Source organism: Hyposmocoma kahamanoa, unplaced genomic scaffold (assembly GCF_003589595.1).
Source record: "Hyposmocoma kahamanoa isolate Upper Pololo Valley unplaced genomic scaffold, ASM358959v1 102, whole genome shotgun sequence".
NCBI lineage: Eukaryota > Metazoa > Arthropoda > Insecta > Lepidoptera > Cosmopterigidae > Hyposmocoma > Hyposmocoma kahamanoa.
The window spans coordinates 17,627,805-17,643,279 of NW_020653337.1; the positions used below are offsets into that span (position 1 = coordinate 17,627,805).

The following is a 15,475-nucleotide window of genomic DNA, read 5'->3' on the forward strand; positions in this document are numbered from 1 at the left end:
AATAAATGTAACGATGGAATTGCATTATCATGTAATCTATTTATATTCAAAGTTCTATTAAAATTTTACTTCAACATGGAGCGAACAAACGAAGATGGTGATGGATTTAATCCAATGTTTATGTTCGGCAGTCCTATATTTTCCAACCATTCTTTCTTTCTTTTTCATTTGTAGGTAAACTTTAAAAAAATAATAATAATGTAATAATAAAAACCTCGTAGTGAATTGTTTTAATAATAGAACATCGATAATATGTCTGCTTTCTAGAACAACACTATCTCAAAATAATCGTTATCAACAATCATCAAAATATACTAACAAACAGGCAATGTAAAGTAACCAAAGCAAAATTCGGCAAGACTTATGAATAAACTACTTAAATGAGTCTAATTACATGAGATATTTGGGCTATTGTATGATTTATAGGCAGAAAAATAACACATGCCGTGTATGTAACATTCGGTTGATTTCCGATTTTCTACTGCTGATGCTGCAGCGACGCATTTTAATCAATACTTAATTGTTCTCACTGTCAATATTTTTGTCTATTTCATTACAATTCATGCGAATAATTCAATAAAACGTTTGGTTAAACATTGGTTTTGACATTTGATGTACTTCCCTTTGACAACCGGAAACGGTTATCAAGGGGTACTCCAAAAATGGTAAAATGAAGACAGTTGGCATTTAAGATGACGTTACGTACTTTAGATTTCCGTGTTTGACATAAATCAATGTAGTGCTATCTCTTTTGGCTTACGACGGCACGCAGTAGTTAAACAAAGACAATAAAATGTTTATGTTTTCAACGTCTAAATGCATCATATACATATAACGTCTGATTTATATATGTCAGTATAACATGTCCTTTGGTTTCCATAGTCTAAGGATTTAGTATGTAGTTCCATCTCGCTCTTGTTACGTTAATTATTGTCTCTGACTGACAGAGACAATAATTAACGTTTAAAAAGTAAAACTCATCATCCTGTCATGCCATTCCCGTTCAACTTTGTGTAGGTCATGATACGAATTTAAGCCATTCTGTTTTACCACGTCAAGTGAATTGCATGGAACTTGGCTGGTTGCTTATAAGCTCATAGTAGGCCCCCTGTTTAAAGACAAAGTTATACAATGAATTATGCGACTTAGAATTGAAATAAAGTATAAAATCCTTTTTAATAGATAATCCGTTCTATGATATGAACGAATATTTTGTCATAAAAAATGCTCGTTATTTTATGACTTTTAATGTCAGCCTATTAATAATTTATTACTGAATTTATTTCATGAAATAATATAATTATTATTGATTAACTTATATTATTTGTTTGTAGTTTTCTAAATCATGAATTTAATTATGTAAGACAATTTGTTAATAGTGAATGCTTTGTAAGATTTTAGATTTTTGGTATAATGTTACGGACTTGTGACGTGGCAAACAAAGCTTTTTAATGTTTGGATCTTATTAATTACAAATAAACTATATTAAATTAAAAACAAACAACGCGAAATTGTTTTTATGTTATACACACATCAAAAGTGTCTAGATATCAAGGTATTTTTTAAACATAAAGTTTGGTGAGCGTATTTAATTTTTTATTGAATTGATATTCAATTATTTTTATGTGAAATTACTCCACTAGTTTGTTATAATTATTAATACGAAGATCGAACACTCAGAAAAAATTCCTTCGATCCGGCCGGATTCAAACCGATTCTATGATATTTCGTCACCACGAGCGATATTTCGCCGGGTGACGAAATATCATCATTTCTCATAGATGGCGTTACGCCTAAAAATTCGTTGAAAAACCAAATACAAAGATACGACGAAAGCACATAGAAGAATTCGTGAGGTCCGCTGGTTTGTTCCGTGGCTTAGTTGGTATAGCGTCTGACACGGTATGCTAGAAGACGTCGGTTCGAAATCGGCCGGATCGAAGGAGTTTTTTCTGAGAGCGTATTTAAGTTAATAAAAAAATGTATATAAATTTATTAAATTATTTATTTAGTTACTTATTTTTAAAATTGTGTGAAATTGACAAAAAGCCATTGGCGCCAAAAAAGTATTATAATACCTGATTTTCAATAATTGACTAAAACGTGTTTGATCCCTAGACATTTGATATGTATATTATTAATTCAAGACGTCGTCGTGATATGTCCCCGAAGACCGACGGCGTCACGATTTGACTTTGCCTTCCTGCTACATTGGCGGACAACATGTAAAAATGTTAAAAAACGGCATATGATATGATGAAATTACATGCATATTGGACTTGTTAACTTATGTGCCAAGGTGACGGGCGCAGTGACAGTGCCCCTCAGATCTTTGTGATTTTAAGCTCTGTGGAGTGTGTGTAGTGGCACTGCAACTGTTGTGGACAGGCGTTACCAACAAGCGCACGATTTGTATGTCCCGTCACTTGGTATCATAAAACAAGCTTATGGTGTATACGGAAAGGTGTTTCCCCACGGCCACGACTTGACCATTTGTATAATAATATTTATTTACAATTTCATCTGTTCCAAGTCAACTGCATTTAAATTGAAAAGGTTTATAGGCTTCCCTTTATTTTTCTAAGGTTTTGTTTAGTAAGGTCACAAGTTTTCACGTCCAGGGACCAACAACCTTTTCGATTAGCGTACACCTGTTATCACATACATTAATCATTGCAAAGAAATGTGTGAGAAGCATTTTCTCGTGTCGTTTACGTTTAAATTTATCGTCTTTTTTCTTCTCTTTATTTAGACACAATCTTAAGAATATATCTAACTATGAAATAGTAATCATGTTTAGTGAAACGCTCTTGCTAGGATTGTAAATAATTATTTCTGCCAATTGTCCGTTACTAAAAGATCCCAGAAAAGTTGGAGGTTCTCATTTCGGGTTCTCAATGTTACGGGATTACTCCCATATTTGTGAACCGATTTCGATATTTTTTTTTGTTGGAAGGGGTCCCCCTCATTAGTGATCCTATTCAAATTTGTAAAAAAAATATTCCACCTCTAAGGGTGGCAAATTACGTGATGAATCCAATTTATTGGACTTCTCCTACTTCGGTCGACTAGAAGTTCCGGAGCACTGCATACTTATGTCGTTGATATTCCACCTATTCGCACTAATTGCTTTGCTTCCTCCTTTCTGATGCGTACGGCAAAAGAACAGAATGCTCTACTGGTATCTGTATTTCCCGAAAAGTATAATTTGGGGCTATTCAAGGCTAGAGTGAATAGGCATTTTTTAGGCAAACGCGTCCCATTGTCGCTTAACATCAGATGAGATTGTGGCCAATCGTGTGTCTGTTATATATAAAATAAAAACTTTCCATTAAACCATATGCAATAAAACTTGGCAAGCAGATGCAATTTCACAAACTTTTGAGTATGGATTGTTTTAAAAAAAAAAATTATTTTCTTATTTATTGTTTTAAGTGCATAGTATTTAGAAGCATAAATCTATGCCATTGTGACCAGGCCGTATTACTTTTTTTTTACCTCTAGAACCTTTCAGGGTAACAACGGTTAATATTGGCTTCCTTTGAGGGCTGCATTATGTCTACCACTTACGCTACGTTTCCTCCATAATGAGATAATACGCATCAGCTTGCCCTAACATTACCCTAGGAAAATACTCCCCAAAATTACTGCTTGCCCGAAATGAAAGTAATCTTCTGACAATCATGGCTCTGTCCCTTCCAACTTGCTCGTCTCTTATCTATCATCACTGACCATTACTGGTAATGGAAATTCAATTACTGTTTAAGGAAGATAAGCGCAAAACGTGCAAGCCCACCGGAGATCCCAAAGTCATACACACTATAAACTTTATGTCTACATAATAAAGCCCCAAGTTTATTCTCAAAGTCTAGAGTTGGTAAATAAAATTGTATATATTGGGATTTTTTGTGAAATATCTCGGTTAGTTTTGTTATGATTATGAATACAAGACGTCGAAATTTTAGGCACTGAAAATGTTTTGATGTAACAAAAACACAGGAGAACTTCGACGGTAACTGGGCCCGTAGCTCAGTTGGTAAAGAGTAATGCTACAGTGCGGCATGGACGTGGGTTCGAGTCCCACCAGGTCGATCTTTGTAGTCATAATCAAAATAAAATTGTGTTAACGTAACTCGTAGCTTGTCTTATGTACTCCAGTTTGCATACACCTAAATCCCCTATTTCATTATATTATAGATCAGGAAACAGGCATGGCCGTAAATCCGTTAAGTTTTCCAAATTCCCTTTTTTATTCACCACTCAATTTATGAAAGTACCTACTATGAGTGGTGCAGAGAGAATTATGATATTTCATGCTGTCGTTCGTTATAGGGCGAAGCGTGAAGTTCCAGCTTTATTGGAAGTTTTACGTATATCCCATTTTATTGAGTCATTTATGTGATGATATTTTATTTTTCACGGCCTGAAAACAAAATTGTTACTAGGCTATTAAATAAGGGATTTCCATAGTGATTATGCCCACTGAGCCAATATTCGATTGGAGGGCTTTATATTACGTTAAAGTTATATTAGACAAGTTTCTTTTGTTTATGAGATGATAAACAAATTTAGATACTGAATATTTTTAAATGAATGACCACAAGACATATTATTATTTATCTTTATATCAACATTTCTGAAATTGGATAGTATTTTGCAATTATATTTAGTTTAAATACAGTTTTATATAATACTCAAATATTCTCCGTGGAATTAATATTTAATGTCCATCAATGTCATAAGCCTATAAAAGATTTATTTTGCCGGGAATATTGTATACATAATTTCGTAACAAGAGTTTATATTAGGGATTAAAATATGAAATTGCCGTTCCACAGCCCTGACCACTTTGAAATGAAATAAAGTCTTTTAAGTATAAATATGGTTTTTACTTGAAACTTTTTCAAATAAAAAATTATGGTTTCCAAATTTTGCTTTGTTGTGTTATTCATGTGTTTTCGCTTTGGTTAATGTTGCATCATTTTGAAATCGAATTGAAACCACAAAACAATTAATACTGTACAAGAACTTAGTTTGCGTCGCTCATGTGCTAACAGTTAGCGGAGTTCCGCAAACTTCAGCTCAGCTACTTTCGCTTTGTATATGTTAAGGTCAAATCAAATCAAATCAAATGCATTTTATTCGTCAACATAGGATACAGTACATTGAAATACATGGTATTAAATAAGTTATAGCGACCCTCTATGTAGCACCTTCAGGCATACGAACTACATAAGTGGATGATGAAGATAGTTATTTTACTTAATTATTATTTATTTACTTAATTATTACTCAATTTTATTTAATGTCAAATTACTTAATTATTACCGAAATATTCGTTTATAGAGTAAAATGTTTCATTAACAAGGTATTTAAATAGATTTCTTTTAAATGTTACAATGTCCTTAATGTTCCTTATGTCAGATGGTAATTTATTATAAATCTTGGCACTCATTGCAATAATACTATTACATAGGAGGGCAGATCTGCCACCTACGCTGTCAAGTTTATTATTCCTACGGGCACTCTTAACACAATTAAAGAAGTTTGGATTGCGTCTGATGAAAACTGCGGTATTAAATACGTAAAGAGACATTAGCGTTAGTAATTTATGTTTCTTAAAATAAGGTCGTGTCAATTATCGCGCAAAAACTCTAAAATCAAGAAATATGCATTATTTCGCTACTTTATAGTGCAAAAATGGTAGACGCACTTGTAATATATCTATGGTGATGTTTCGTGTCATCATTAAGTCTTATTTTATTTCACTTTAATACATTTTCAATTTTCTGTTTATCGTAATCATTTTTTTGTTCTTCTTCTTAAGGTTCCTCTCCAACTAGTGAAGGTTGGCAGTTAGCTCAGCATATTTATCTTTATTTCTGACGAGGCTGAACAGTAGTTGGGCAGCACTCGCTATCCCAATCCACTCTCGCATGTTCCTCAGCCGCGATTTTTTCTTACGACCAGATTTCCTTTTACCAGCGATTTTTCCTATGATTATCAGTTGCAGAAGTTCGTATCTGTCATGCCTAAGTACATGACCCAGATATGTAACTTTTCGCTATTTGATGGTCTGCAAAAATTTCCAACTAGTCGCAGAACTTCATCATTGGTGACTTTCTGAGTCCATGATAAGTGCAACATTACATTTTTTTATTCAAATGCAAGTGCGCATTTGACCTCAAGCTCACCTGTTGGAAAGTGACTATGAGGTCGACGATGGAGCATGCACACCTAAATAATGCCTATTCACACCCGCCTTGCAAAGGTCCTAGTTATACCGTTCAGGGAACCAGTCTGCAGGCAGGGAATTCAACTCCATAGCTGTTCGCCAAATAAATATGGAAGCGTAACGCTTCGTGCGAATCTTTGGAATATCCACAACACATAGGCGGAATCCAAGCCTACGTCTAGTCCCCCGGTGATGGAAAGGGGAAGGCGGAATTAAACCGTATAATTCCATCGCACACTCTCCGTGATATATCTTGTAAAAAACTTCGTTCGTTCTTCTGTAGAGCACATTTCAAATGCTTCAATACGTTTCCTTAGATGCTCTTTTATTGTGTGTTTCAAATTCATATCAGAACAGTCATCGCAGTAATAAAAAAAAATCGAAACATTCGAAATAATGAAATTCGAAAATACGAAATTCGTGTTTTTGATAGATTTCCAATCATGACAGCTGGTCGCTATTGTAAAAAAAGTGCGGACGATGATGGCAAGACTCGCAAAGAAACAAACACGGCCAGTTAACCTTCACCGTTACTTCTACATAATAACTCCAGAAACTACACTACAAAAGTTGCAAATTGGAGCTCTTCGCCAATCTACACACTTACCCTTGGTGCCTACCATTTTTTCCGCAATTTAGACAATTATCTATGAGGAAAACAATTTATTTCCAGTCAAGCAGCCGAAAATAAGCTCGAAGACTTTGTGGATTCCCGTTCCCAACTAATATACCGCAAAAGAATAAATAAACTTCCAGTACGATGGTAAGGCGTAGGGGTATTGACAACGTAAAAGCGTATTGATCAAAAGAAGTGCAATTTTCCATAACATTTCTTTTTTGTTTCAATCGTAAATATAATGGAATTTTTGTACTTTAATGAATATTATGTAATGGGTTCGTTCATTCGTGGATTCGAATCCGGCCTCTGAGTTTTTCGAAGAAATTTAATTTGGAATTCACCATGCGCTTTTCGGTAATCGAAAACGTCATGAGGAAACCTGCATGTCGAAGAAGGTTCATAAACCTCGGAAAACGTGTGATGTCCCCAACGACAATTGGGCCAGTATGGCGTACTATAGCCTAAATGCTCGCCTGAGAGGAGACCCGCGCCTAGCGGTGGGACGTATAAATGAGTTGATGATAATGATGAACCCATATTACCGACCTGCGTGGTCGAGTGGCTTGCACACCGGTTTTCATGGTGTCGCCATCGCTGAGGTTCCGGCTTCGATCCCCGACCGAAAAAAATTACTTTTCTATATTATCTCAGTTCTGGGTGTTTGTGGTACCGTCGTTATTTCCGATTTCCCTAACAGAAGTGCTTTAGCTGCTTACTTTGGAATCACAGAAATGTGATTTTGTTTCACATTTAATTTATTATTAATATTTAATAATATTTTAGTAGCAATATAGCTCCTTGTGAAAGAACCTTGCTTTATTTCTGCCGCCAAGCAGTGATATCAGCATTGCTGTGTCCGGTTTTGAAGGGTAGGGGTGCTGGTGAAATTACAGGCACATGGGACTTGTCATTATAACTCAGGGTAACGGGCGATTTATAGTTCTAAGTGGCACTGTAACTGTTACGGACCGGCGTGTAGCTTACCATCAGGCGCACGACTTGTTCGTTCCGTCACTTGAAATTATGTGAAAAACACAAGTAAGGTAACTATATACAAACGTAGCAGCTCGGCTTGTATGTGTGCGCACTCGCCGCGTGTCGTGTACGGACGCACACGTTCGCATAATCTCGCGATGCATTCGCGTTGTATAGCGCTGGTCGTCCCAAACTCCTTTTATTGTTATGTGACATGATATTATAAAAAAAGCGATATTGTAGTAAAGGATGATAACCATTACTGCCGTCTTCTACTTAGCATGTCCAGCAAATTTATATTTGTAATTATTTTACATTAATTAATACTACATTTTTGGCAATAGTTTAAAACTTATCAAAGCAGCAGTTTCTTTTGAATAAAAAAAAATTTGTAATTCTGTTGCGTTTCCTATTCAGTGAAAAGATTCAGAATCTAGGTCTTATGTGCTTAAAAATGCGCCATGCTTTTGGTCATGCCAGTTTAATGTTAGTGGATGCCTCCATATTGCACCGGTTATAGTCCATTATATTTAAGTTCGATAGCAAAATTGTTCGCATAACAGCTAATTACTAGATACATTACGCGGCATAATGATATTCTCCACTTAATACAACAAAGGACATTGTGTGAAATCAAATTCCCCGCAACATTGTTTTCATATACAGCATCAACCAAAAATAATCCTCTACTGAAAGTTTGTTTACATATAATAAGAAAATAAAGCCGCTAACAACATAAAAGTCATTTCAGGACCTCCCACTGCTAAGTACATTAGTGGAAACATAAAAACAGCCCGCGAGATGTTTGCTCTCTAATGTACATTTTATTGCTATAATAATACATAATGAAGAGTGATCGTTAAATAATTTATTTTTGTGCTGACGATTAATGAATACATGCATAACGTAGTGGAGTTCATGTTAAAAATATATCGATATTTTTTCCGATGTACCGGTGCAAAACATCGATATTTACGATATATCGTAAATAATTCAAAAAGATAAAAGGAAGGAAATTTTACTAAGAGTAAATAAGTAAAACCACCAGTTTTGACACAAGAATCAAATAAATGTATATCTTATTCTTATGTTCTTATTGGCTAGTCGCACACATACAATATTACTGACAATCCAAGTTTATGTATACTCCCAACACAACAATATCGCCCGCACACAAGCAATTATTGTCAATGTTATTGTGTGTGTGCGGCTAGCCTATGAGAACAGAACCACTGCGTTACACTGACGGATGACCAGGGAATCAGCGCAGCGCTCGAAATGCGTTTTGTTTCTGCAAATTCAATTTTGAATTGTGTACTTTCAACTTTGTACGAATTTTCATGTATCGGATAAAACATATCGATAGTACATAGCGATACCCAATTATACGATAATATCGGATTGATACGATATATCGAAGGCATATATCGATATTTTTTAATATCGATATATGTCGAGCACTCCTAGCATAACGTTCACAGACTTGTGATGAGATTTTTACATTTTGCTAGTACATTACTGGAGATATAAAACAAGACTGCAGAATGTTCTCACTTTTGTACATTTTATTGCTATAATAATACGTAATGACAAGAGTACTCGATAAATGATTGGTTTGTATTGACATTTAGCAAATAAACCAAATACAAAGACAGACAAAGACACCGTAGTGTGACATTATATTGTTTTTGTGATCAATATGTTATTAAGTTATTATATGTATATTGTAGGAAATTCTGCATAAATTCAGTATGCTCGAATAATAATACATTGTTCTACATTGTTATTCACATCAGCATTTCCCTCTATTGTAAATAAAATTATTCCTAAGACAAAGTATAGCCGAAACGGCCAGTGTATTTACAACCAACACCTCCAAGCCGCTTAGTTAAAATAAGGAAATACTTTGGTGCCGCAGTTATTCTTCGCTCCGCTTTGGTAGATATCATAGTATAATAAAACAAGTAATAGTATAACTCCATAACGTAGCAGCGCGACTCGCATGTGTGCACGTCTGCCGCGCGCCATGTACGGACGCACACATTCGCATAATCTCGCGGTGTTCCCGAGTTGCAAAGCGCGGGTTCCGCGCGCCATTCATTGTAAAATTGAAGCGTTCGCTCGTTATAAAATATTTAAAATATTTTTTATTGTCAAATAGATTTTTATTTTATTTATAAATGTATCGTTGTGTAACTCAACCTCGCATTTCATTTCTATTTCATGATCCCATAATCTAGATACAAATCCGTGCTGCTGATATAAAAATATCAATATGTTGATACTGCATTTGACAAAGGTTATTTCAATAGCACTAGAGGACTGTAATTAATACCTAATTTTGTTTAAGATATCAAATGACGGGACGAACAAGTCGTGCACCTGATAGTAAGCTACACGCCTGTCCATAACAGTTGCAGTGCCATTTAGAGCTTTAAATCGCATAAATCTGAGTAACATAAGTTGACAAGTCTCATGTTCCTGTAATTTGAACCATGTCACAATCCTACACTCCAAGAGACGCGTAGGGATTTACGCGTCGAAAAGGCGAGAGTTACACTATTTGTCCTATTGTACTATGTAGATTTATATTTATTAAAATTTATATTTATTCTGCATTCAAAGAACACTTATAATCATTAGCAAGTTTCCTATACCGTTTCATTATCACTACTAGTAATAAACGGCAAGCTGTACTGAGATTATATATGTCTTAATGAACTAAATTTAGATGTCGAGCGTGTAGCGGACTTTATAAATTAAGACTGGGTCCACATTTGTATCACACGATCGCATATAAATTTCCCATGATACGCGTCGGTGACATGCGTGGAAGATCTGTATCTCTACCACGACTTCATAGTGCTGATCATTGCTAGCGTCTGCGATAAATATACATCGAGAACGTTAATTTTATTTTGTGGCCGTTAGAGGAGATGCGTAATCTGCCATACAAAATTGTGAATTTGACATAGTCGTTAGCAGCAGCTACGGACACCGTAAACTCGCGGTAGATTAACATTCTTACACTAGCGTCACTGTACAATATCCCCTAGTTTGCCACCTTTATAGGTGGAATATTTTTATGGGACAAATTTAAATGGGAAACAAGAATTTGTTAGGGCTAGTGTGTTTTAATAACTCGACGTTTGTAATTTTTACCGCGTGCTACATACAACATACAAACACATTTGCGACGAAATAGATACAACGATAACCTATTTCTTGTATGAATAAATGTCGCTTCACAACACAACATTTACGGATTATACGGATGCAAATGGTTTGGTTGGTTGGTTGCATTTTGACGCATTATATCAGAAATGCAAAATGCCAGATTCGCTGGTATGGCAAAATTTTTTAAACGGATTGTCAGCTTCTTTCATATATTATAAAAGGCACAGACGCATGCAGCCACAATGTATTAGATATAAAATAAGTTATTTCTATTCTCTAAATACAATAGAATTTCAATTCACAAAATAAATTTAGTAAAATATAGTTAAATTGCAAATGTTTAGTTTTTTTATACTTCAAGTTTATGTAAAATATACGTACACATTTTTAGAGCTTGGCATTATTTTTCGTCTTGACGTAAAAAATCGTAAAAAAAAGTCCGTGGACATTATTTAGGACATTACGGTCGACTTTGCCTGCATATCATAACTCTGTTTAAGAGCTAGTGTGATGAAAAGATATATTAGAGTTTGAGATGTACTGATATGCAAGGATGATGCAACAAGGTGTAGCGTATACTTGCTTTAACATTTTTATTTTCTATTGCAGCGTCGCGTATTCGATACGAGATCACGAGCGGGAACATAGGTGGCGCGTTCGCCGTCAAAAACATGACGGGCGCAATCTATGTCGCCGGCGCCCTCGACTACGAAACCAGGAAAAGGGTATGACATTCTATTTACATATGTTAACCGAACACGCATATAGATATTTTATATTTAATGTAAAACATTTGGCCCATTCAGGGCCCCAAATAAAGCTAATAACTAATTTTAAATCAACTCCATTATGTATTGAAAGAGTGAGTGTCAGTGGCAGGATTTTGTACGTTTGGTATTCTACTAAAAGTTAAGGGTAGTGGCATGCCAGTAGCTAGCCATCGAGCAACTGTTGAACTGCCATTGCAATTTTTTCATATTCTGCTTTTCAATTTCGATACCAGCTTTGATAGCGTTAGTCTACTGATTATTTGTTATAAAAAAACATATTTAATTTGAATACTAAATTTCTGATTAAACGAGATAAAAATTAAGACAGTCATAGTAATGTCCAAGGTAATTTTAATATGTAATTGAATGAATGAATGCCATCATTGCCATTCCACTGACACTCTACTGAGACTCAACTGCCATTGTAAATAGATTTTAGCAGAATAATGAATATTATACATAACATAATAGCTCTTTGAAATTTTCGCGTTGCGTTGTATTAACATTTGAAAACGATAATAAACGCATTTATACAATTTAATAGATATATATTTTTACACTTACTTATTTTCTCGAAATTGCGGTTAGGTTGCACTAGCCGTGGTCACGGCGTGACGTGGCATGATCGTGGTCAATCAGCCCGTGACCACGCCCAGTGCAACCTAGCCGCAACGTCGGGAACATAGGTAGATGTGAAAATACTTACTAAATTGTTTAAACGCGTTTGTTCTCTTTTCAAATGTTGTCATCATAATTGTAATATAATCTCAGAGGAGTGTCAATGGAATTACAACGCTAGTGTTTTCAAGAAAATTAGCTGACTTTGAGCCCTGTACACCGCAGTACCAGGTGGCAACATCATCAGGGTTGTAGGCAGGCAATGACACTCCAGGGTTAGAACAAAAAAGGACGAGTCTAGTGTCCCTTAAGGGGAGCGTTCCCATTATGTAGTGACGACAGATAGTCGTGCAATTTAAAGTGGCGTGTCTTGTATACTTAAATGCAATTGTTCACATATAGTACAACACGATTAATTGTCGTTCACGACCTTTTTGACGTTACGACGACAGACTGTCGTGAAAATGGGAAGTGCTAGAACGACAGTCATCCGATAATAAATAAAACGTCACGATAAAAATGTGACGACAGACAATCGCAGTCTCAAACGTTTCTGTCGTGCAAACGACATGGCGGCTGCCGTGAACCGATACATTGTCATCACGATCTACTGGGAATGGCTACACACGACAGACGTTCAACGATAAAATAAACGTCCACGATACAGTCACGTCAGATAGTCGTGACTACGTGAACAGACTAGCCGCGACGATAAATAAAGTGTGACGACGTGATGGGAAAACGCCCTAAGGCTTTTTTTGTATGTAGAGGTAACATACAAAAAAAGGTAAAACAACTTAATACTAATAGTGTGTACACTTTGATAGTGCGAGGCAGAATACTACTACCATCTAGAATATGTAATTTATACTTTTCTAATTATTACATTGTACAAGAGTAATTAATTTTCAACATTGAAAAGGTTACCTTTTCAATAGGTATAACGTGTGTAAAGATAACTCGCTCAAGGTAATTTTTTTATGCAAAAAATTGGAATTCATCACCGTATCGCGTTTTTTTATCAGCGTGTAGACAGTGCCCAAATTTGAGTTCATTTATCAAAGTGTGGGCTGTACTTAAATTCGTAAACGACGATAGGCAATTTCGTCGGTAAAAGTGCCACGAAACAAAGGTCGCCATAAGGTCGATTTTACTTACGAATAAAAACAACTAAAAATAGGTTCCTTGATAGAGTTGTTTCGTTTGATCAATATACATAGTAGTGATAAAATCCATAGACGAAATTTGTTCAAACCTTTATATAACATCCCTGTTCAACTAATTAAAAGCGATCGCTAAACCATCCAAATTTCGAGTTTTCTAATAATAATTACTTAAAAACATAATTTTGTCGGCTTCTTTGAAATTATGATTTATGTGTTAAATAGAAACACGCATAAATATTCGTCATTCGGTGGTCTAGCTAGATTTTAGTAACAAGAGCGTTTGGTGAGAAGGTTCCATGTTAGATTCCAGGTAGCTACTTTTGGAAACGATATCATCGCTGGATTACATCAGGGAAATCTAAACAATCGATCTTACAGATGAGTCACAAAATATTCGTCAAATTATTAGACGATGATCAGGAATCAATTTCGAGGAGTATAATTTATGCTGATTGTAAACTGGATGGGACTGTTTGGTTTTTTTATGATATCAAATGACTGAACGGATAAGTCGTGGGCCTGGTGGTAAGCGACACGCCTGTTCATAACAGTTGCAATGCCACTCAATGGTTTAAATCGTAAAGATCTGGGGGCTGCCACTGCGCCAGTCAGCGCAGAGGCGCGCAGCAGCCGGAGGCGCTAGCACGGTGCCCTTTGAACTAGTCGCTACAAGTCTCGCGCGACCTCCTGGCTGCTCGCAGTATCGCACCATACATTGTATCATTTTATCAATTTCAACTTTTTTTTTTAGAAAATAAGATTCAAAATACTAAGTAATACTTTGTGTGACTTGACTCTTGACTGAAGGCGCCTTCCAATTACACGCGCGCTTATAGAAGCGCTGCAGTGTCTGAAAGTGCAGTCGCAGCGCCACCGCTGTGTCATGCTCATCTTACTTTTGCAGTAACAATTAGTGAAGTAATAAGTTAAGCGCGGCTGCTACGTCACAGTTGCGCCACAGCATCATTTCTATACGCATCTAATTTGAAGGAGCTTATAAAGTTTACAAGTCCCATGTGCCCGTACTTTATCTACGGCGGCAGAAATAGGTAAGGTGGCATTACTTCCCTGGACGAACTCTTTCGTAAGAAGCTCTACCGCTACTAGCTTTTGTTACTTGAATGAATAAAATTAGGATAATGCATAGAAAAAGTTCCATGATCAAAACAAAACATAAATTACTAAACTTTTTTAATGGCCTTCCATTAATCTAATTTAAGTAAAATTGTATTCGACACAGAAAAAACGATTTCCTTGATTAAATCCTTGGATTACTTGTTTGAACAAATAGCTTTCAATAAGATCCATTCACAACAATAACACCTTACGTACTACAACAATAGAGCAATAGTCATTGTCCTTGAAAATGCCTACAAGTAAACCATTTGCGTTCTTTTATTTGTTCGTGTGGTGCCCAAACACAATGTTCCGAACCGTGTAACTAAAGTTCTCATTCCCCTCACCATCGAAATTCATCAATAAATATGTGTGCGACTTTTACGCAATTAATTTTGTGCTATACAACTCGGCAGTCTGTCTAATAACAGGTGATTATTAAAACTCATTATGTATTTACTACTTTATGTTATATTTTAATTTCTAGTTTTTTTTTAAAAATATAAGTGCGCATTTGACCCCCATCTCACCTGATGGAAAGTGACGATGAGGTCGACGATGGAGCATGCACACCTAAATAATGCCTATTCACGCTCGCCTTGAAAAGACCAAAGTTATAACGTTCAGGGAACAAGTCTGCAGGCAAGGTATTCCACTCCATAGCCGTTCGCTATATAAATAAAATATTACTAAAAAAAATGTATTAGTAGCATTAGCCTTTTTCTTTTTCATTAGCCTTGAAATTAGAGGCTTATAGACGCGCTGCACAGTGGCTTGACAGTGGCGCGGCTTCCGTGTG

At 35.7% G+C, this 15,475-nt stretch overlaps 1 protein-coding gene across 8 annotated transcripts in view; it reads left to right on the top strand.

Annotated features, from left to right (window-relative positions):
- LOC113234980 (neural-cadherin) overlaps positions 1-15,475 on the top strand; it is a 536,163-nt gene that overhangs the window by 490,493 nt on the left and 30,195 nt on the right. For all 8 annotated transcript variants that reach the window (XM_026470517.1, XM_026470500.1, XM_026470524.1 and 5 more), the window contains one exon: positions 11,616-11,731. In XM_026470517.1, the coding sequence (XP_026326302.1) occupies positions 11,616-11,731 (116 nt within the window). The remainder of the gene's footprint in view (positions 1-11,615; positions 11,732-15,475) is intronic.